General features: G+C 37.4%; 1 protein-coding gene across 1 annotated transcript in view; it reads right to left on the bottom strand.

The window, feature by feature from the left end:
* ROBO1 (roundabout guidance receptor 1) overlaps positions 1 to 21,285 on the bottom strand; it is a 580,691-nt gene that overhangs the window by 74,560 nt on the left and 484,846 nt on the right. The window contains exons 5-7 of the mRNA XM_056496975.1: positions 9,408 to 9,528; positions 6,059 to 6,197; positions 4,726 to 4,853 (exon numbers count right to left, since the gene is read on the bottom strand). Of these exons, the coding sequence (XP_056352950.1) occupies positions 4,726 to 4,853; positions 6,059 to 6,197; positions 9,408 to 9,528 (388 nt within the window). The remainder of the gene's footprint in view (positions 1 to 4,725; positions 4,854 to 6,058; positions 6,198 to 9,407; positions 9,529 to 21,285) is intronic.

The raw sequence follows: 21,285 nt of genomic DNA, 5'->3' as shown, positions 1-21,285 counted from the left end.
AATGCATAATAATTGCTGTATACCTCAACAGCATTTCTGTAATCCCATAAAATTCTGAATTTTGTCTTGATTGCTTTAATGCAGTCACATTTACAGCCCAGTTATAATGTGCACCAGCAGCCTGACACAGTGGAAACATTCATGTGGTATCAGACAGATGAAAGAGCAAATCCTATTCCTTCATGTTCCAGGAGGTATTCTCAGCCCTTCCCAGAAGCCTTATCAAACAGAAGTCTTTTCCTGTGTGCCTTGAAGCTACCTTGCACAAAGAGGAGGTGGAAGGAGGAGGAAATTCCAGACCTGAAGCATGTGCCACCTTTTCAGATTAAAATTCCTTGTTGGTTGACTCTACAGAAAAATCACAGCCAGGAGCCACTTATCAAAAGTTCCACTCTCTATCTACTTTGCAGACAAGCTCTGTTAACCCTAAAATTAAAGACAGCACAATCTAAAAAGGCTTGGTATCAGAGATAGCCACTGTAAATTATGAACTGGCTGCTACAATTTCCATAGGAATTCTTCTTTTTTCCTGCCAAACAGATAACACTGAATGTATTTAATGCCTTTGAATGGCAAAATTTACATTTTGCAGTTTAGTCACTGCTGCAGCAGGTTCAGGTGTAGGTTAGGCAGAGCCCTGTACTAAGTATTGCACACTCCTCCAGAGCCACTGCTTAACCAGAGAGAGCTAAAAAGAATTCAAAAGACTCACTGTTGACTGACCACAGTCACCTACAGCCAGTGTTGGTGTTACTGAAGTCAACTGAGCCACTTGAGCTGCTGCCCCTAACTCCTGCTGAGTCTCATCTACACTGTCCCTGCTGTGATGGTTCCTGGCCAGCTGCAGAGCAGGGCTGCCACTGGAGCCACAACTTAGCCAAAACTTGAGTGTTTCAGAGAGAACAGCTTGCTTCACCAGAAATCATAAACTTCCTATAAAATTAGATGTCAAAAAAGCCAAATTAAGGAGTGCAGATGGGAGCAAAGCAAATGGAAGTGTGATATGTAAATATGTAAAATATGTAAATATGTAAAACCTTTGGTTCTTAGATGTACTTGAGAGCATTTTCATGGTAAAATGTGGAATTTGCAGATTCTTGAAGGTGCCCTACTTCCATTTGCATTAATGGAAAAACTAATTCTCTTTTAGTTCTGAAGCTCTGAAGTATGCATTTTTTGTAAGTTTGTGTCTTATAAACATTGTTTTCAATGACATACATAATAATGAAATATATAATATTATATTTCCTACAGTCCTGCTCTTGAGGCATAAAACTAAGCAAGTCACATAATAAAAACCTACACAAAACACATCTTGTACACATATCAGATACAATACAATATAAATACAATAAATACATCCACCTTGCTTAGTGCTTGAGCAAGAGAGAAGTCCACTGGTTCCAGTGATGCCATTTTTTGGCCATTTTTTCCTTTTCTGAAGTACATCAGCTACTTGGTAAAATATAATGTGTTGGTAAAATATAATGTATTGCACTCTGGGCTGCTTCCTGGCATTATGTATTGGCTGAGGTATTTATTTAATAATTAATCATCTCCTGAATGAAATGCTTCCACATGTATTTAGCAATGTGGATGCCTTACAGATGCAGTACACATTGCTGCAAAATGAAAACAGAGGGGCTGAACTCTCCAATTTTAGGTATATGGAAACAACATCAGGATTACATTTCCTTAACTATTTAATTTTCCAAGGAGACAATAAGATAACTTGACAGTTTTAGGGATGGAAATGCTTCTAAGCTGCAGGAGTAAAACACTAAAGGAGAGTTCAAACTTCAGTACGTCACTAGAGAGCTCCAGATTTGGTTTATGAATATGGCTGGAGTCACAGTAAGAGTACAACATCTGTGTGCAGGAAACACTTATGATCCCCAACCTTAGAAGGCTGTGCAGAGGATAACAGAGATTTGAATAACCAGCATCTGTGACGCCATGCCACGAGCAGGAAGAACATAAAAATGGGGCAGATATTCCCTCCCCTCTCTTGTATTTTCTACAGTTAACAGTTTATTACACAGAGAGAGAGGGAGAACTCCTAGTCCAGGGATGGAAGGCTCCCAGCTCAGAGGCAGTGCAGTGGCTGTGCAGCATTCCCAAGAGCATCCCCAAAACAGGGAGCCCTGCAGGACATGCACCATGCAGGGTCTGCTCCTCAGAACAGGGGCAGGGCTGAGCAGAAGGAAAGGGAGAGACCCAGGATTGCTGTTCACCACGTCCCATCCACACCTCCCCAACAGCTGTGTATCTCAATTTCCCCGGCGCTGCACGCTCCACCTTCTAGTGATCCAGATAACCCTCCAAGGAGAGAGCACACGGGTCAGCCACTGTGTGAGTGGACATGATGAGTAGAGAAGAAGATAAATCCTTAGTGCTGCCAACCCTGAGGCCCTGAGGAGCACTGCTGGAGATTTCCTCCCTGCCACAGCCCCGCTGTGCAGACACAACTGATGGGGACCGTCCCTTCCCTGACATGGACACACCTCTTGGGTCACCACTGACAGCTCTCATATTCCTCCTCTGGCACAGAAATACCACAGCCTGCTGCTGAGAGACCAAAGAGGAAAAAACCCAAACCAAAGCTCCACAAATAACCCTAACCCCACTCAAACCCACGCCAAACCCCCTTTGCTGAATTTAACATGCCTGTAATGTTTGAGGCTGGGAGTGGCAATGCAGCCCTCTGTTTACAAACAGGCAACAAAAATAACTCAATTTGGCACAGCAGAAAACACATTTACTGAACTCTACAGTCAATATATTATGTGATGATAACCAAAATTGCAGAAAAGACTTGTCAGTTGCATCCCTTAAATCACTCAGAATAAAAAACCCCATAAAATCATAAAAAAGCAAAGAACCAACCAAAAAAATCAAAGAGCTGTGTGTCCACAGTTAGAGAAATCTTATTTTAGTAGTGAAACAAGATCAGTCTACTTTTCTAGATACAGCATAGTCAAAAAGTTGTCCCTTTAGGAAAACAAAATAGGTGTTTTAACAAGAGAAGAGGAGAGGAAGGAAAAAGAGAAGGCAGAAAAAGGAGGAAAAAAGTGAGAAAACCTGAATGGAAAATGCATTTTCTAGAAGAGCATTTTTTTCCCTCCCATAGAACTTGGTCTCTTGGATACGCTAATAAATGGATTTTGATCATAATTTATTTCATTACCGACAAGAAATTGTCCCTACACATTACAGTTTCTCACATCAATCCCTCCTACGAAGATATTAGTGCAGACAAATGGCTCAGGAGGTAATCCATTCTCACTGGGAAACAAATTACCCCATAACAATATCCTCAGAGCAAAGCTGCTGCAATATAAATACCTACTGTGTAATACAAGCACTTAAAAATTAGGATCATGATAAATCAGGATGTGGGCTATGATCTTGTTCCTTAAACATACCAGTTTATTATCAAAAAGATCTCACTCGATTTTTAGCATCTACATTCTTCATCATTTTATATCTATTAGCACCATTAGGCTAAATGGGATTTCAAGCATGTTTTTTGTTTATTATTTTGAATAGGACTATGAAAGATTAGGGCTACCAAGAGTTCATTTCCAGAAATGTAACTGCTCAACCAGTCATTAAAGCAAATTTTCTTAATAGTAACATTTTATGGGATTAACAGCTGATTTAAGATGCGATCTTCAGAACAAATCACCATTTAAGAAATAATTCAGTCATTTTCCTTTGAATAAACTGTGCTTACTGCTCACAAATTTATTATTTATTCTACAACACTGAGCATGAGAGCTGGTTATTTTACAAACATAAGGTATGAGTTTTGATGTATAAACATCATGGTGACGAACAAAACAGAATATCTCAAAATTCTTGGTTTTATGAGAATTTCAACAAAGGAATTCAATACTTTCCTAACAGAGGGACATCAAATGTTTCTGATGGAAAAAGGAGAGCAGGTTAAGGACAAGACCTTTTCTGTTACAGTAAATGTGTCAAAATAGAGGCCTGTTACCAAATAAAATACTTTTAAGCATACATTTCCCCAGAACTCCATAATGACTAATTCCCACTGAACAGAGAAAAGGACACAAGGACCATCAGTGCCCAGAAAAAAGCATCAGGATGACATCATTGCCTGTCTACTAGCCAGGAAAGGAAGAGAGGGATTATCTGAATAGTGAACATCTGGATTGTGTATATAAAGGCAGTGAAGGATTTTTATACATATTAGTTCACTGAGTTCCACTGAATTTTTATCTTACAGAGAAACAGTAGTGCTATGATACGCTTTTATAATGAAAAAGCAACAGGAATTCCAGTGGTCTGGGTTAGTGTATTAAAAGATACACAAACAGATTTATCATTCACTGCTTCTCTACTGTACTTAATTGGAAAAACTTGGCAGATACTTGAACTTGCAACTCTTTCTTTTTGAATTAAAACAATGCAGATTAGTAACACTGACTTTTTTCTTTCTGTGTTTCAGATACAAAGATTGCAAGTGACTTGATCATGAACTTGAAAATCTGAAATTCAAAACATACCCAGTTCCCCATCCCAGTATTGTAAAGACTGCTTTAAAAAAATCTTACAGTTTCCATTTCCTCAGCATATAACTCAAGCCAAATTTGTATTTTCACGCTTTTTATCCCTAGAGTTTTTATACAAAGAAAAATCAACTTTATTCTAGTACAACTTTATTCAACTTTATTCTTTGCAAAGAAAAATTCTTACCTTGAACTGTTAAAGTTGCTGATGCCTCAGCTTTTCCAACCATATTTTCTGCAACACAAGTGTATGATCCCATGTCTCCTGCCATAACTTTCCTGATTTTCAAGGTATGATCATCACGGATTTCGTATCTTTAAATATACATAGCAGTTAACAATGAATAGGAATAACAAAACTTTGTACAATTTCTGTATAGGGTAAAAACATGGGGGATTTTCTCTAAAAATAATCTTATTTCTGTATTTCCCATATGGGAAAAAAGAAGATAGATACTTATAAATTGATAATGTAAAATAAAGTTCTAAACCAAAATGTATCCAAGTATTTGAAAACCTTTATTTTTTCTGATATTATTTGCATACAATTGCAAAGCCCTAATGCAGAATGTCTTAACTGTTAGAATTCTTTCAATAAGGAAATATAATCTTATTTACTATTCTCCATCTGAATGGCAGTTTTTTTAAATATGGTTGAAAAGAAAATATTGTTCCCATAAATATCAGAATTGCTTGAAAGTCAAGATAATTTTTTTTTTTCCTGAAGAACAATGTGGCCTTTTACAAATTTCTCTCCTTTCATACCTTTCTGTCTTTTTTGTATAATGCAGTCAATGTGTTTCTATTTATGGTAAGTAGATTTTTCTCCTAAAAATGATAGTTTTTATTAAAGCTGTAGACTACATTATCAAGAAGCTGGATTTGTTGGCCAAAGCCAATTTAAAGGGTTTCTTCTTTCAGTCCACTCCCCTGAAAGCTTTTTAAACTGATTATTAGGATTCCAAAATAAGTAAATAAGTATTTAATCTACCTCTATACCAATTTATCACAGAATATGTTTATTTTTAATAGGGTGTTTTACTTTTTGACCTGAATAACAGCAATGACAATACGTCCATTGGAAACTGAGTAACAAAAACATGTATAACCAATGCAGCTTTCTACATTGCCAGACTACATTCTACTTCAACCTCAGTTCCAATATATACTTCTTGATGTTGAAATCTTTTACTATTTGTTATACATTTTCCAAAACTTTTAGTAATCATAAAAGACTCTTCAGGTGAAGAATTATTCTGTATCTGATAGTACTGGCTGAACTTGGTTATTTTATGTTATATTTGTCACGTGTTGTCACAACAAAAACTTGAAAACAGGCTGTTTTAAGTTACAACATAGATTGTGAATTCAGCTAGAGCACAGTGCCAATTAGAAATGTTCTGTTGGATCAAGCCAAGCCTTTTGGATTCAAGACAAAGAAATTCTAGCTGTCAATCACTGAATGGCCCCATCATACACCAAACTAGATGTTTTAAAAAGGGTAAGTCCAAGTACTGCACCTTGCTTTTGGTAGCTCCCCATCATCTTTCCTCCATCTCACTGTAGGGACTGGGTCACCTCTGGCCTCACACTTAAACTCTGCACTGTCATCCACAGTTACTGCCAAATTGCTGGGTCTCTTCACAAAAGATGGTCTCTCTAAAGGGAGAGGAAAGGAAAACAAGGATTAATCCAGCATTTCTGTGTCCAGATTGCACAGGATTTCTGTGAGGCTGCTCGCAGGTGTCAGCAGCAGTAAGCATTCCATGCAATAATTTCCAATGCTGCTGCTGCATTTGAAAGGCAACATTTTCTTTCACCAGCACACATGAAGTAAAACAAGTAAAAAAAAAAAAAAAAAAAAAAAAAAAATCAAACCCAGAGCATCTCTCTAGTTTTTGTTCATCAAAACTGCTGCTATCCCTGACTTAAATTGCAGGACATGGATGACCCAAGTGCTGGCTCACCAGAGTCAGATTAATTGCTGCACACTTATGCTCAGACTTTCTGGAACAAAAGGTGATCTCAGTACAGGCTGTGTTATTTTGGTAAACCCTGCAAATTTCAGGAAAGGTATTGATACACTTTTCTACCTGTAACAGGATTCAAAGCTGTAGGTTGCTAGGTTATTCAAACTTTCATAGCTCCACATCAGGCTGCAATGCAGTGAGGTTTGCCCACTCCCAAGGATAAAAGTGATTTGAAACAAATTCTGGAATATTTCAGGAATGACCCATCTAGAAGAGCAGCAGCAGATGACAACAACATGTCCATAAAAGAACTGGGAAGGTTTAACAGGAGAGTGTTTGGCAGGTTACTTTGCCTAAGGCAGATGAACTTTTTGTCTATAAACATGTGAAAGCTCTGAGGGAGTTGAAAAGTCAGTTGCATGTTTTGACTTGTATGTACTAAAGATATAAATATCATCCCCCTGGAACTGCAGGAGTCTGAAGCCATTGGCACCATCAGGAAGTGTGAATACCCAAAAATACACCACAAGTTTCTCACAGGAGTACAAAACGACCAGACAGAAGGATAAAGAGACAATCCCTTGCTCTTCGTGTCTCACATTTGTGTTGGAAAAAAAGCAGTTCTAAATATTACTCTGGCTTTGCAGACATAGAGATTCAATATTACAAAAAACTTAATGGTTCAAAAAGGAAATGTGAACTGAACAAAACCTTATAAAAAAAACCCTTTTTTATTCTCCAGGATGTCCAGACCAGCTGGACACTTGTGTTGTAGAAAGTTTAACTCTGCTGGCAATGGTAGGAAATAATGTTAAATGAAATAGCAAGTTGATCTTTAAGCTGTCAGTTCTAGCCTGGGTTCATATACAAGAAGTGAGAAATAAAACAGATATCTACAGACATAAATCTAGCTGTGAATTAAAAAGATACAAATATAGACAACCCTCTACCCTGGCCCCTTTCTTGTAGGTGCCAAAAGAACGAAACCTGAATGTAAGAAAAGAATATCCAGATTAAACCTCAGAGCAGGAATAATTTGGAGAAGAAATTATTTAACTTAACTATGGAAGAGAAAAAGGACTGATCTGGTAAGCCCAGGACTGCTGCCCAACTGCAAAACCCACAAGAGGCACATTGTTCTCCAGATCAGTTTCCTAAAGGAAGAGTAATGGACTTCCATGAGTTTTTGTCTGCCAATTTATAACACCCTTATTCAAATGCAGAAACGGATAAGGGAAACCAGCACTGATTTAAGAATCCATCTTTGTCACATGATTATTGGGTACATACAAGGAAAGCTTAGCAAGGATCACTTTGAAACTTTCTAATGTTACAGTTTCTGACACACAATCCTCTCTCTGATCTAAAACAGAGACTTAGAAGCAAAAGTTCAACTTCTAAATATCCAAACCTCATAAATAGAAGATTAATGTAGAAAAATTTTAATATATGAAGTCAGCATATTTCTTGTGCTTTTTTACACATATCCAAGTCTGAGTTGAAAGAATAAGACGTATTAAAAATTTCTGGGCACAGGCTGGTAAGACATTCAAAGCTTTACTGCCCCATTTGAAAACAAAACCTTGCTATATTCCCCAGGCTGAAAAACTGAAATATGTCTGAAAGGAACAAGAGATGAAGAAAAAGCCAGACAGAGCTCTGCCTGCAATGCACCTTTCTTACAGGTGTTTAGCAAGATTAGTATTTTTTCAGCCTTAGTTACCAAACAGTCCAGCCTATGATTCCCTGGCTGGCAGAGACTAGTGATGAGCAATTAAATGGTACAGTTAAATAGCAGCCCGGTGCCAGGACTTCACTCATGTAATTACAACTTACTGTCAAGTTTAGATTTTGCTTGAGAGTTCTGAAAGTCTATTTGACAATAAACTTCCTTCTCTAGTGCTTCAAAAGTGTTTATACAAAACCAAAATAAAGCAGTACAGGGGATCACAAAGACTTCCTCAGCTTCTAAAGGGTTACACACCACTTTCTTGCTGGATTTTCAGTTTGAACAATTTTAAGATGGCATAAAACCTTTTGTTTTATTAAGGAAACTCCTTCTTTACATGAAACTCTGAACAGGTCTCCAAGTTGCCTGAGTCCTAGCTCAGTGCCAAAAGCGCCAAAGACAGACAAGACAGCTCTTAAACATGAATTTAACAAAAATAAAACCAACAAACTACTACTACTGCAGCAGCATTGTGATGGAAACCAATGTGCTGTAAAGATAAAACACCTATTTTTTTTTTGCAGAAACAATCAAGCTACCTCAAGCCTCCTGTACTTTAAAGTAAAATGGGACATATTTTGAAGGAAAACCACCTAAGTTCTCCTAAGCTGAAGGAAAACTAGGACTGCACTTGGACTTACAGCTTCCCTTCTGATGTTGCAACAAAACATGCAATTTTCAGCTAAACTCAGCTTTTCTAAATGAGAACATATTTTTGATGCTCATAGAGACTATCAATAGGATCACTTGAACAAGCAGATCTCTTGTAGCTTTACAACACTCAGCATATGGTCCTATAAATGAAAGGAAAATTATACCAAATGGAAATTTAGAGTAATTCTGATTCTCTCCAGTAAGAAGGAAAAATTAAGCCTCTGCTTCTTAACTTGTTAATTTTTATTTTGCTGTTATTTCACAATACTGATCCAGTCATGAACACTGGAATTATTTTCAGTTTGAGAATTAAATACAAAAGCATCTTGTAATAGGAAAACTTGTTCCAGGTGGACTGCAGAGCCATTATCTTCCTTCTTTTACTAGATCACAACCATGAGAAAAACATTTTCAGCACTGAAAAAGAAATGGATAAGAATAATCTTTCAAGAAAGGCTTACTAGGAAAAACACAAGATGGATATTTTCATCAACAGAATTTAAAAGGAGTTCTTACCTAAAACAGTGAGCTCTGCAACTTCACTTTCACGTTCTCCAACCATATTTGTTCCAACACAAACGTATTTGCCAGCATCATTCTTTCTTGTGTAAGTGATCATAAGCTTTCCTCCTCTGATCTAGGACAAATCAAGGATAACAAAAATACTTTAATATGAATTATCAATTTAATAATAATAGATTGAAAGGTATTTTGCTACAGATAATAGAACAAACCATTTGTGGTTTTCCATATCACCTAAAAAAAGTGGAAAAAAATACTATTAACCTAATTTCTTTCTATTATACAAAAAGCTTGTGTTTTAGTTTGACATCGGTATTTTAAAATCTCTGAAATTTGGACTATTGTTAGCTTTTTTTCTTCATTCTGTGTAAAGTAATGCTGGCTGCTCACCAGCCTGTTTAATGTTTGTTAGCCAGAAGGACTACAATTCCTTCCCATGTACTGATACAATCAGGTGGAGAGTAAAAATTAGCACAAGACATAAATCTCATTTTCACATCAAGTGCTGCAATTACATTTTCTTGACAAGAAATATGTGCATGCTATCCTGCTGCTGGTTGTCCTCATTATTATTCATGAATTTTGTGTTTGTTTTGATTTTCATTTCTTAAGGAAGTGAAGGAAATTCTTTAGTTCTTCACCTTTAAATAAGTAAGTTTAAAGGCTGATAAGCAGATGAGCAGAAGCAATTATATTCTTAGTTGGAAATGAACAATGTTCTGCTTCTTATTTTGAATTCAGCTTTTGGGAGATAATGGAATTCCAGTAACTCCCAAATTAGACAACACACTTACCTTTGTGATTCCAAATCTTTCTGTTATATAAAAATGTACATTAAATGCATATGAAAACATCTGATCTTCCTTTAAAAGGATTTATTCCCCCATTTAATTGACCAAATGGTTGAAGAAGTTTCAAAGGTTACCAAAACACAGCAAAATACATGTAGACAGCTGCACATGTACCATGTTTACTTTGAATATACAAAGAAAGTTCCTTAATTACAGAAAATACATTTTGATGTGCACATATGCATATGAGCCAAATCACTTCTGAGAGCCACTGCAGTTCAAGGCATGGGTGGTAGTAGACAATAAATAAAAGTCGCATATGAAGCTACATGAAAGGCTCTAATGTGGTCAGTGACAAGGAGGAGAGTGTTCTCAATATGAGGTATTTAGCTGGAGTTGCCTGCAGCTAGAAATCTATCCCTGGAAATTTGACATCTCGAGCAGTGTTGGGCTCAGGCTGTCATTGTAGGATGCAGAGGCACAAAGATGACAGTCAGTTATTGAGATAAATGGACACGCACGTGGGGCGTAGATAGTGCTGCATACAAATTTCATTCTGTTGCCTTTGGCACTCATTGCTTGAGAGCACAAGAGATGTGTCCTTTATCATTCAGAAAGCTGGTAATGCTGAAATTTCAGTGGAGATTTGAGGCATGAGGAATGAAAAAATAAAGGTGACCTGCAAACACATTTTTCAAGAATCTAGATGCGTTTTTAGACTGTTGACTGCCTGAACTGGTAAGCAGGGTAAGAGAATGTAAAATATAACTAGAAGTCTATCCATATTTATTTCTGTTTTACATCTCCCTAAATCACAGAAAGCAATTGATTTTCCAAATAATGTATGCAAACGATTTTTTAAAAAAATTTTGAATGACTTTCACTTGAATTTTGGGGTATTTTTATACCAAGATGCATATGCAGAAATATATGCTTTTTATGTGCATAAATACTAACCACACTGGATAGAACAAAGAAATGTATTTATACATCACAAGAATTTGCCAACTCATCTGATGATTTCAAACCCATGTGAACTGAAAACAGTGATATTCGTGCATGCCTTCAGAGTCTAAATCCTAGTGACATTCAGTAGCTCCTCTGTTATTTTATCACTTTAGAAAATCCCATTCAAATACACCACAATATGGCACAACTGCATATCTTGCACAAATTACAACCTTAAGCAAGAACAATCCCAGGAATTTCTTGTAGGAATCGCTACAAGACTCTCTTCCAAGTATAGATGGAGAGAAGAATTAAAGCAGAAACACATGAAAAACTAAAAAGTCAGTGAAAGCTGCTTTTCTTGAAAGTTATTTGAGATTTAGACAAAGGAGATGCAGAGGAAACATTCCCTCATGGATGTGGAGGCAGACTTCCTAAGATGTGACATGCATGCTGAAGGAGGCTGTGCTTCCAACATGGAATTCTGAATGCATGTGCAAAGGAGTTTCTTTCGTTTGGTTGGTTGGTTTCCTTAAAACATGAGAAGGGCTTAGAACTTTAGCTACAATGACAGTTATTCCACATGGAATTGTGATGAATTACACAGCTACAATGAAATGTGCCACCACTGAATGTGGAATTACACATGTCTGTAACTGGAGCACTCACAGATGGCTAGAAGGAAGTGAACTTCCCCTGGTGGGCAACTACCAAAATTCTTCATTGTATTTTAAACAATTAGGCAACTCCATCTCAACAAGACTGGCCAATCCCTTCAGTTTAATATGACACTGCAAATGAAAATTGCAGCTATGAAAAATTTATGTTGTTTATGTATTTATGTATTTCTTCTCAATAGGCAACAGAAATAGAAATACCTATGTAGCACAGACCAATGGCTTTAAGTAAAATAGTACACAATGGAAGACATGCATGTGAAATTTGGTAGGAACACATAAAGAATCACTGCTGAATTTGTCTTACTAAGTTCATATTCAGTATTTAGAGCTGTAAACAGTCAATTCACCTTTGGAGACAGTACATGAAATCTTGCAAATTACAGATATTCATAGTCTGTGTATACTTAACAGTTAATGAAGGCATTTTAATTTGAGTGCTCTGGCTCTTCTCATATTTTTGCCCTTGACCCAAAATACACCTGCTGGACTTTATAGCAACAAATGACATAATGGTTTGCAAAAGTGACAGGCAGTGAGTGTACCATTACACCCCAAACCTCCTGTAGAGTTGTGACATTGCTGAATACCAAGAGCTGTCCTTTCTCCCTTTCTAGCAAACAAGATACAGAAAACAGTTTTATTCCACTACTATAGTAGATATGGTTGTGTCATGGGAAAAGAATGGCTTTGCTAGCTGCCAAAGCTTTAAGTCTACTCCTGGAAGTAAGTGTCATGTTTCATTTACCCCAAAATGAAGCCAAGGCACTTTCTGACTTTTCATGCCTCTTCAGAATTTTGTTCTGTGCCTACCAGCAAATCTATCAGGGATTTGTAAGTAGGATAATACAAGAATAGCACTGAATTCTAATATGAGAAAAAGATTGTGATGAGCATTTCAAAGATGATCTTCAGCTGCCTGTAAGATGTGTGGATTGTTGTATGCATGCTAAGAAAATATATGATGCTATGGTGACTCACAAAGGCTTTTTGAAAGCTATTTTCTATGACCTGCCTGCCTGACCATATTTTGCTCCTCATCAGTAAATTGCTCATTCAAGCAAGTCCACTTCATTTATTTCTTTAAACAATACTTGGAGATGTTCACACAGAAAACTCTAGGCACCCACAGAGTTAACTAGGTCCAGAATTGTAAATTATGGCCACCCAGCAGCAAAAAATCATATACAAATAATGAATCAGCTCAGTCAGCCAATAAATCAAATCCATAAAAACTTACCCAAGGGTTCTACAACATACCACCAAGAATTCAGTATAGCTGTACACACATATATTCTTATTCTGAGACCATATTTCATATACCTATGTGCGTTGTGTATATGTGTGTAAATTTCTGTACGTATAAATCCATACCCATCTGTCTGTGTTATGAAATATTTTTGTATATGTGGGTGATTCATTTACTTTTCACAGAAATGTGGTATGAAATATGAGACAGAATGAAGCAATAAGAGGAATGCCTGGGGAGTCCAAATATAAATGTGAGTGACATTTTTTTTTTAACTTTCTTTCAGTTCCTAGTTTATTTCTATTTAATAAATGAAATCTGCTGTGTTGCAAAATAATTCTAAAGCAAACAAATTCATAGGAAAATCAAATTTAGACTGCAGAATGAAATACTGACTTCTGTTTGTATAGCCATGGTTTCTGCATATGTGTTATCACAAATTTCATATTATTCAGTCTTTTACAGAACTGCATACACAACAACCCATTTTCTTTCACTTTCTAAACTGAAAGTGGTGGGCATGTAATATTAACCTGTCAGAGACACTGCATTTGCTTTAAAAATGTACCATCTAATTATGAATAACAATACAACAGTCAAAGTACAAGGTGAGTCCAGACAATTGTAATTAACAGTGTCACCAATGGTATATCCAAGCAAAATGGAGCTTTTATTTCTTAGTTAAGAAACAGAGAGTTTGTTCATTTCCCTCTGTCTGGTCTAACATCCCAAAATATCCATATCACAACTCACCTCTGCAGGAGAGTCTGTAAGGCATGGAATGTCAGTAATAGAAGGCAGCTTTGCTGTTTGAACAAAGCTGAACAAAAAAGAGTACAAATGAACCTTAATTTTATTTAAAAATTTGTATCTTTTTCCAAGATACAAAACCTCTAGTAAACCCCATGTATTCTTCCCTACCTATTATAGCATGCTTAAATATGAGACACGAGACATCAAAATGTGTTTGGAGCAGGTCTTCAACAATGATTAAAGTTTGTTCTTGTTTAACTTCAAAGTTCAGACAGACGAGTCTGTCCAGCTTTCTGTTCCTTTCTCTGGGACCCCAGGAAGGTACATGCTGCCTCCTCCAGATCAAACACAAAAAAATTCTATTTGAAAGTAGTCTGAAACATTCTTTCAAGTGGTCTTCCTGTGCTGTAAATCTGTCATGACAAAGTGCAAGTCAATTGTTCCCCCCTGCCATAGAGACCAACAAAACAGCTTTGCAATACAGACAGGCCTGAAGGCAGCCTAAAGGAAGGTGCAAAATGCACAGAACGTGGCTTTACGTAAAAAAAGGTATTTGAGGTAGATAAAATGACAATAGATTCAAGCTGCTGCTTCTGGCACCCCTGCCAACCTAATACATCACAGGCAGAATCAGATTCAAGTCCCTTCATAAGTCTCCTTTTCCCACTTTTGTGGCCTCATTATTAATGGCTGTAACTACAAGAAGGTGGATATCTACAAAGGCTTATCTGTGTCCTGAATTGCTTGGTGAATTCAGAGGCAGCTGAGAGTTGTTCAGCCCTTGGCACTATCACAAGACACCAAATATCAGAATTACTTTATGTGTTTGATTCTTCACCCAAAGAGACTGTAGAGACAGCCAAGATACATGCAGAATTTAATAAATCAATTTCAGAAAAGAAAAATCCATGCCTCAGCATATGTGATTTTCAGAAGTTTAAAATTGTAACAATTCCAAATTAACTTTCTATAAACATTTGGCTTTTGTTAATCACAAAGGAAGATTTAATTCACAGTAATCCGTATTGGCTCACATTAGTCAGAACTAATTTCTGAACAGACTATGTTTATATTGCAATATTTGAACCAGTAAAATACTTCTCTGAAATTCTTCCACAGCTACAGTACAAAAATTTTTCTATGCAATACTTCCTTTCTTATAATAAACCAAGATTAAAATCTTACAACAAATGCATGTTACAACTATAGTCATGGTCTTAAATCTGTTCTACAAAGATCGTCAAAAATTGTAAAAAAGAATAAGCAAATGCTTCATAAACTGGTTTTCTCATTTTTATTTATTAAGTACAGAAAACACAACTAATAAACTCAACTAATTGACAACACTTAGGCACATTCTATGGGTCACTAAAATTATATCTGGAACTATCAATCTTTCCTGCAATATCCAAAGAAGGCCCTGCATGGGAATGATGCGTTTACAATGACAACTGTGAAATTTCTGTAAAACTGTAAATTTATCCCCATGCATAAATCTCCCCTGGATGCACTGCTGCACTTGTAGCTTTCACTACAATCAGTGATTGAAATCAGGAGTAAAAGTGAACTTGAACTGAACTCAATGTCTGGTATGTCTTAATTTCTCTTCCCTTAAGCAAGTCAGATGATGTGAAGTATCAGTTACACATGAATTTTCTTTTAAGCATCACCACTACTGTGTTATTTACACACCTCCAAGAATAAAATCTCAGACGAGCCAGGGTTAACACCAAAATCTCTCAGTTTTTAATTACGTTACCTAAAGAATCACAAATGTAATAAGGAAAAATAATACTAACAAACCACAAATTTTAAAACATATTAAAAAAATCCTACCTGGTAGCCATAAAAGAAACTACATAACCCAAATCTCCAGAGGAATCTAGCAGCTTGTTTCCCACTGTAAAAGACAGACCAAAGTCACTCTGAGGGGCTCTGTTAAAGTCACCAAGGATGGAGCCAAAGGGCCACCTACATCACCAGACCTGCCTGCACGTGGCAGATCACACCTAAACCCTGCAGACAGCACCAGAGTGGAGGGAGGAGAGTACAACCACCACAACTTTCCAAAGGATGCAGACTCTGCTGATGATTCCTAGGGGATTTCAGTTCCTGATTGTTATCACAGGTATTGACAATATTGTCTTACTTTTCTAAGTCTGGAGCTAATGTTGGCAGGATGACAATATGGATTTAAGACAACTGTAAATTGTGGGGTGTATTTCATCAATAGAAAATTTCCCCTAAGAAAAGAGCAGCTGTGCAGAGCACAAGTCCTCAACAGCAGAGTTCTAACGTTCAATTTATAACTTTAGAAGGATGAGCAGGTAAAACTTCACCAAGACTTGTGATCTGATAAAACACACTCCTCAGAGTGCAGATATCTCACAGCCATCATGCTAAAATATGGAGTTTTTCAAGGCTCTAATGTAGGGTCTTCTAAAGGGAACTGTTCTGACAGGACTTGAGTTATCAAGAGATTTGAAGTGGAAATTTGTAGGTCTTCTTTTACCATGAGCTCTCACAAGAAAATGAAAGGCCTTCAACATGCAAAACCAAGGATCTCCTAGACTCACTACAACAAAATCCTCAGAGTTTGAGAGGAGGGGATAGGAATGAATCATTCACGTTTTTCCCTTGGCTGCTCTGTGCAGCAGGTCATTACATTCAGCCGCGGCTTCAGTCACTCCGCGACCTTCCGAGATGCAGCAGCTTTGGCTCAGACTCCCACTTGTCTGGAAGGGAAGGCACATCCCCAGGGAGCCTGGCTGCCCACTGCTGGCTCCTCACTCCAGGGATGCAAATCTCAGGCTCCCGGATCCTTCCCGTGACCGCTGCACTTCCTGCACTAAATTGCCTGTGAAAGCTTTCCTCCCTGGAGCTGGCACAGCAGCTTCCCTAGGGAGCAGGGATTTGCTTAGTTCCTCTGGGGGTAAACCTGAGCTCTTTCTGGCAGGGAGCACAAGCTGAGAACCAAGCTAAGCGAATAAAATTAGTCACAGGTGACTAAAATGCAGTGGATTCTTTCATACGTTTCCAAATTTTGACAGTTTTAAATGTTGAGAGAGATTAGACTTCTCGTTCAAAGCATTTTCTGTAAAATCTTTATAATCAGGTTAACTCCCCAAGAAGTTTTGGCCCTGCCAACTAATCACTACAAATAAACAAGTATTTTGCTAAACTAACTTTGAAAAAAAAATGTTTTCTAGCATAACTAAAAACCTACTGAGTGTCTGTCTTTTGACATGACATAGAAATGAAACCACAGTTAAAAAGGAGGATATAAACCCATGTTGAGTTCCTATTGCATTTATCTCTGAGTAAGCCTAAAGTCAGTAGAACACTTATAGTAAAAAAAAAAAGCTGGACACACAAAGTTTTGAAAATATTAAAGCTTTCCCATCATTTGTAGACCACTGTCAAAAAGAGGAGCATATGCACTGCAATGCTGATTTTTCATGAACAGTTAAACACAGAAGTCATATATTAATCTGCCACATTTCACTCTTCCACCACTGTTCACTACAGCTCTCGTGACTGCAACACATGCAGATCATAAATCACAGATTTCCTCGTATTTTTTGTGGTTTGCACACAAGCCTTGTGTTACAGTACTGAGGCAAAAAGCTGCAGTCATAGGCAACCACAAGCAAATCTTGAGTGTAACTTCCACTATTACTGAAGGATTGCTGAAAAACCACTGGGCTAGACATTACAGAAAAGCCTCTGCTTGGAAGATGCTAAAATTTAAACTTACAAAGAATAAGGGGGAGAATGAATGCACAGGGAGGCAAAGAGCAAATCCCCCAATTTCCCCAGCTCACAGAGCAGCCCAGAATCATTATTTTTGTGCTGAACTTTAGATCCTCCAGAGAGACTCCTCGGGCAGGGAATGACCTGCAGATCCTGGTCCATTCACAAACGCTCTCTGTTGCCACAGACTACAACACAGCCTGATCTTCAGCAGCACACAGCGAGGCCAGGAGCTCCTCTGAGCTTCTTTTACTGGTGAAACAAGCTCAAGCAGAACAAAGCAGACACTGTTCCCATTCTCTCCATGCTCAGAGTGCTCACACATTTCCCAGTGCCATCCTTTAACTCTGCCAGCCCCTGGGCACCGAGGAACGCGCTCTGCTCGGGCTCTGCCCATTCCCTTTGGAGCAGCAAACCCTTACAGCTCAGTGCATAAATGGCAGTGGCTACCCTGTGAAAAGCAGAGGGAAGGAGGAGGCTGAAGCCCAAAAAGCAGTGCCTCTGGCCTCGCCTTGGCTGCTGTCTGTTCGGGCGGCTCTGGAGCCCTGCTGCGATAATTGCTTCCTCTGCAGCAGCTCCTCGCTACTCTCTGCAGATGCCACAGTGGGTTTAAACTCCTGGCACAATTCTTGTTGTTGCTAAAGGTTATTGTAAACTGCACCAGTGGAAAAGGCTAGGGAGAAATGTGGCTGCAAGGGAGGGAGAAATTGTTCTGGACGCTGAAAATACTAGCTGCTCAACTTCTCAAATTTGTATTTACAAAGCAAACTATCTGGACAGGTTCGGTATGGAAATCAGTCTCCTGTTTGCTGATGTTTGCTGTTATTGGAACAGGCTTGTAAAAATGGCAGAGAAATTGAAATTACTCTGCACTTCATTTTCCTGTTTTATCTTGTGACTGTGTGCACGCCATTTTTAGAATTATCACTATCCTGTCATAAATGAGAAGCTTTGATGTCTTCTGTATAAGCAGTGTAAAAAGAACATAGTGAATAAGAAGTAATCTTTACTGAAAACTAACAGAGTTACTTGATCAGATTTCAGTTCACTTGATACAAATTACATTTTTATGACAATGACAAGAAGTTAAAAACTGCATATGCACTCCCACAATATAACTTTCTTCCCCCAAAACACAGAAAAAGCCCACACTATGCTTCCAGAAGATACAAATACAAATGCTGAGTCTGAAGTAAACTCTTAACTTACAACCCTTAACTTATACACAGATCCACTGTTTGCACTTATTTATCCAGAAAAGCTAAATAATTTATATTTGCTACTCTTGCAAAATAATTTTAATGGAAGACTCACAATATGGTTCTCAAATGCTGAATAAATATTCAGAATTTAAGACAAAAGATCAAAGAATTCTATAATATGATAAATATAAAAATTGTTGACTTTGGAAGACAAAACAAAACAAAGTTCTACTGAAAGTGGAAGTCAATCGTGACTAGAAAAGAAATATTACAGAGAATGTTTGATAAAGAGTGAAAAATCATGTTCTGATGATTGTCTTCTCCTTTCCAACAGTTCCATGTGTTATTGAACATTTGACCAAAGGACCATAAAATCTTAAATAGTTTTGTCATTGATGAGATTCACTTTCAGTGGATTGCAATGAAATATTGCATGTTTTTCCAGACCTAAGGTTTGTCAAGAAATGTTTGGTAGAATATAACATGAATATTTTTACTCTGTTTCAGAAGAATGCTTAAATATTCTTAAGCTCCTGGAAACAGGAATTCTGGACAATCTAACTAGATTCAAAATTTTGTTCAAGATCTGGCAGGCCTAAAGCATAAATGCAGTATTACAGATATTATTACTGACACTTTCAAACATGCATGCCAGGAACAATCTGATATGCAGGCCATGCTATGCATGGAATAATGAAATATTAAAATATTTGCTGTATTTAGAGCTGCCTTTAATAAGGCTTTAGATTTGGATCTTGGTTCATTTTGCAAACCCATTTCACAGAAGGATTGCCTGGAAAGTTACCACACAGGTATTACTTTATGATCCTTTAGTTTATGATTAGTTTATGAACTTTTCAACAAATGCTCAAGAGAAATTCACTTTGAGGCAGAGAACTGGGCCTGACACACTTGTAGCCCAACCAGCAACTCTGTCCCTGAGACAGAGACAGACCAAAGCAGGAAGAGGGATTTAATGAGATGCACACTTCCATGAGGAGCAAAAGAACAGAAAATGTGGACTTGGAAGAGAGAAGGTATACATACAGGATTCCATTGGAAAGGAATTTTATACCCTAAATTAGTCAGGTAGGCACATAGATATTAGAGTGGCTTCAAGTATTTCTTTTTCTGTACAATCGTGGTAAAATTAACAATGCTTTGCCTTTCCAGAACCCTCCTCCATGGAATTGTCAATTACTCTTCAAACACTCCCAAAGGGGAAAACCATTGCATCACACCTAACTGGAGTTAGCACAATTGTTGCTACTATTGAAAGTTTCCAGACAAGTCTAAGAGAAGGAAAATTGCATACATCTAACTGAAAGGAGTGATTTAAGGCTTGCTACACAGAAGACTGTGTTCAAAGTGTTAATGGAGAGCACAGAAAAGGACACAACCCTGTCCCAGTATCATCTCAACTCTCTCAGCTGAATGTAGAGTGGACAGAGATAATTTGTATATCATTTGAATGCTGCAGATTGGTACCCAGGTGTAATGTTTGTAGACTTATTTTAAAAACTGCATTCTGTAGCAGGTAAGAAGCAAATACAAAGGTAAAAACTAGTGCACTATGGGCTGCTTGGGGTTAAAAGTAACCTCCACAGGCAGAAACAAAAAATCCCTTCACATTCTCCACAGCACCTGAATAAATACATCATCTTTACCTTATAAAACTTGTCAACACTAGTAGTATCAATTCTCCAATGAGAATTTGTGGAAGTCCTTTGAAACAATGTTCAGAGAGAGAATTAATTGATTTTGGCATCTCTTCATTATTCCATGGACACAAAACTGATGGCCATTAACAGCATCCAGAAGTGGGTCTGGCCAATCAAATGCCCTACATGTTTTATCAGAGGACAATCTTGGGGTAAAAAATGAACTCTGCTAAGAGCACATTTAGAATCATAGAATTGTTAAAGTTGGAAAAGATTTTCAAGATCAGTGAATCCAACAGTTAATGCACAATATATTAAAACAATACTGTAATACAGCTTGGAAAATCTGTGTCAAAGGCTTCTCTTATAAAGGAGTTCTCCTGGCTAGTTATCAGTGCCACAGACAAATATTTGTGGATACTATTTTCTGGATTAACAAAACAAATCCCATTTTAATTATAATCAGCTTATTATCCAACATGATACCTTGGTAAAATTCCAAATAAATAAAGGGCCCTTAACCTGTCAGTAACTAGAACTTATCCTACAGAACCAATACTTAATGCTGTCATTTTGTCTGTCACCACACACTTTTTTGCACTGTGCAGCAGGTATGAATGTGCCCATTTTCAAATTTAAATAGAAAATGCTTCTTCATCTTTTTATTTTTGCTTGCGGTCATATAGCTGCTGTTTTAATAATTAAGGAAAAGCAGAGATAAAGCTGGAATTTTTAAAATTTAATGTCCATTTTAGCACAAAATTAGGAAAAAAACAATTCACTCTCAAAAATCAACAAGACAGATTCCTATGAAAAAGGAATGAGGGGCTGAGACCTC

This window comes from Oenanthe melanoleuca, chromosome 1, assembly GCF_029582105.1.
Source record: "Oenanthe melanoleuca isolate GR-GAL-2019-014 chromosome 1, OMel1.0, whole genome shotgun sequence".
Lineage (NCBI taxonomy): Eukaryota > Metazoa > Chordata > Aves > Passeriformes > Muscicapidae > Oenanthe > Oenanthe melanoleuca.
Note: the sequence above shows the minus strand (reverse complement) of the source record. Positions and strands in the feature narration are given on the sequence as shown.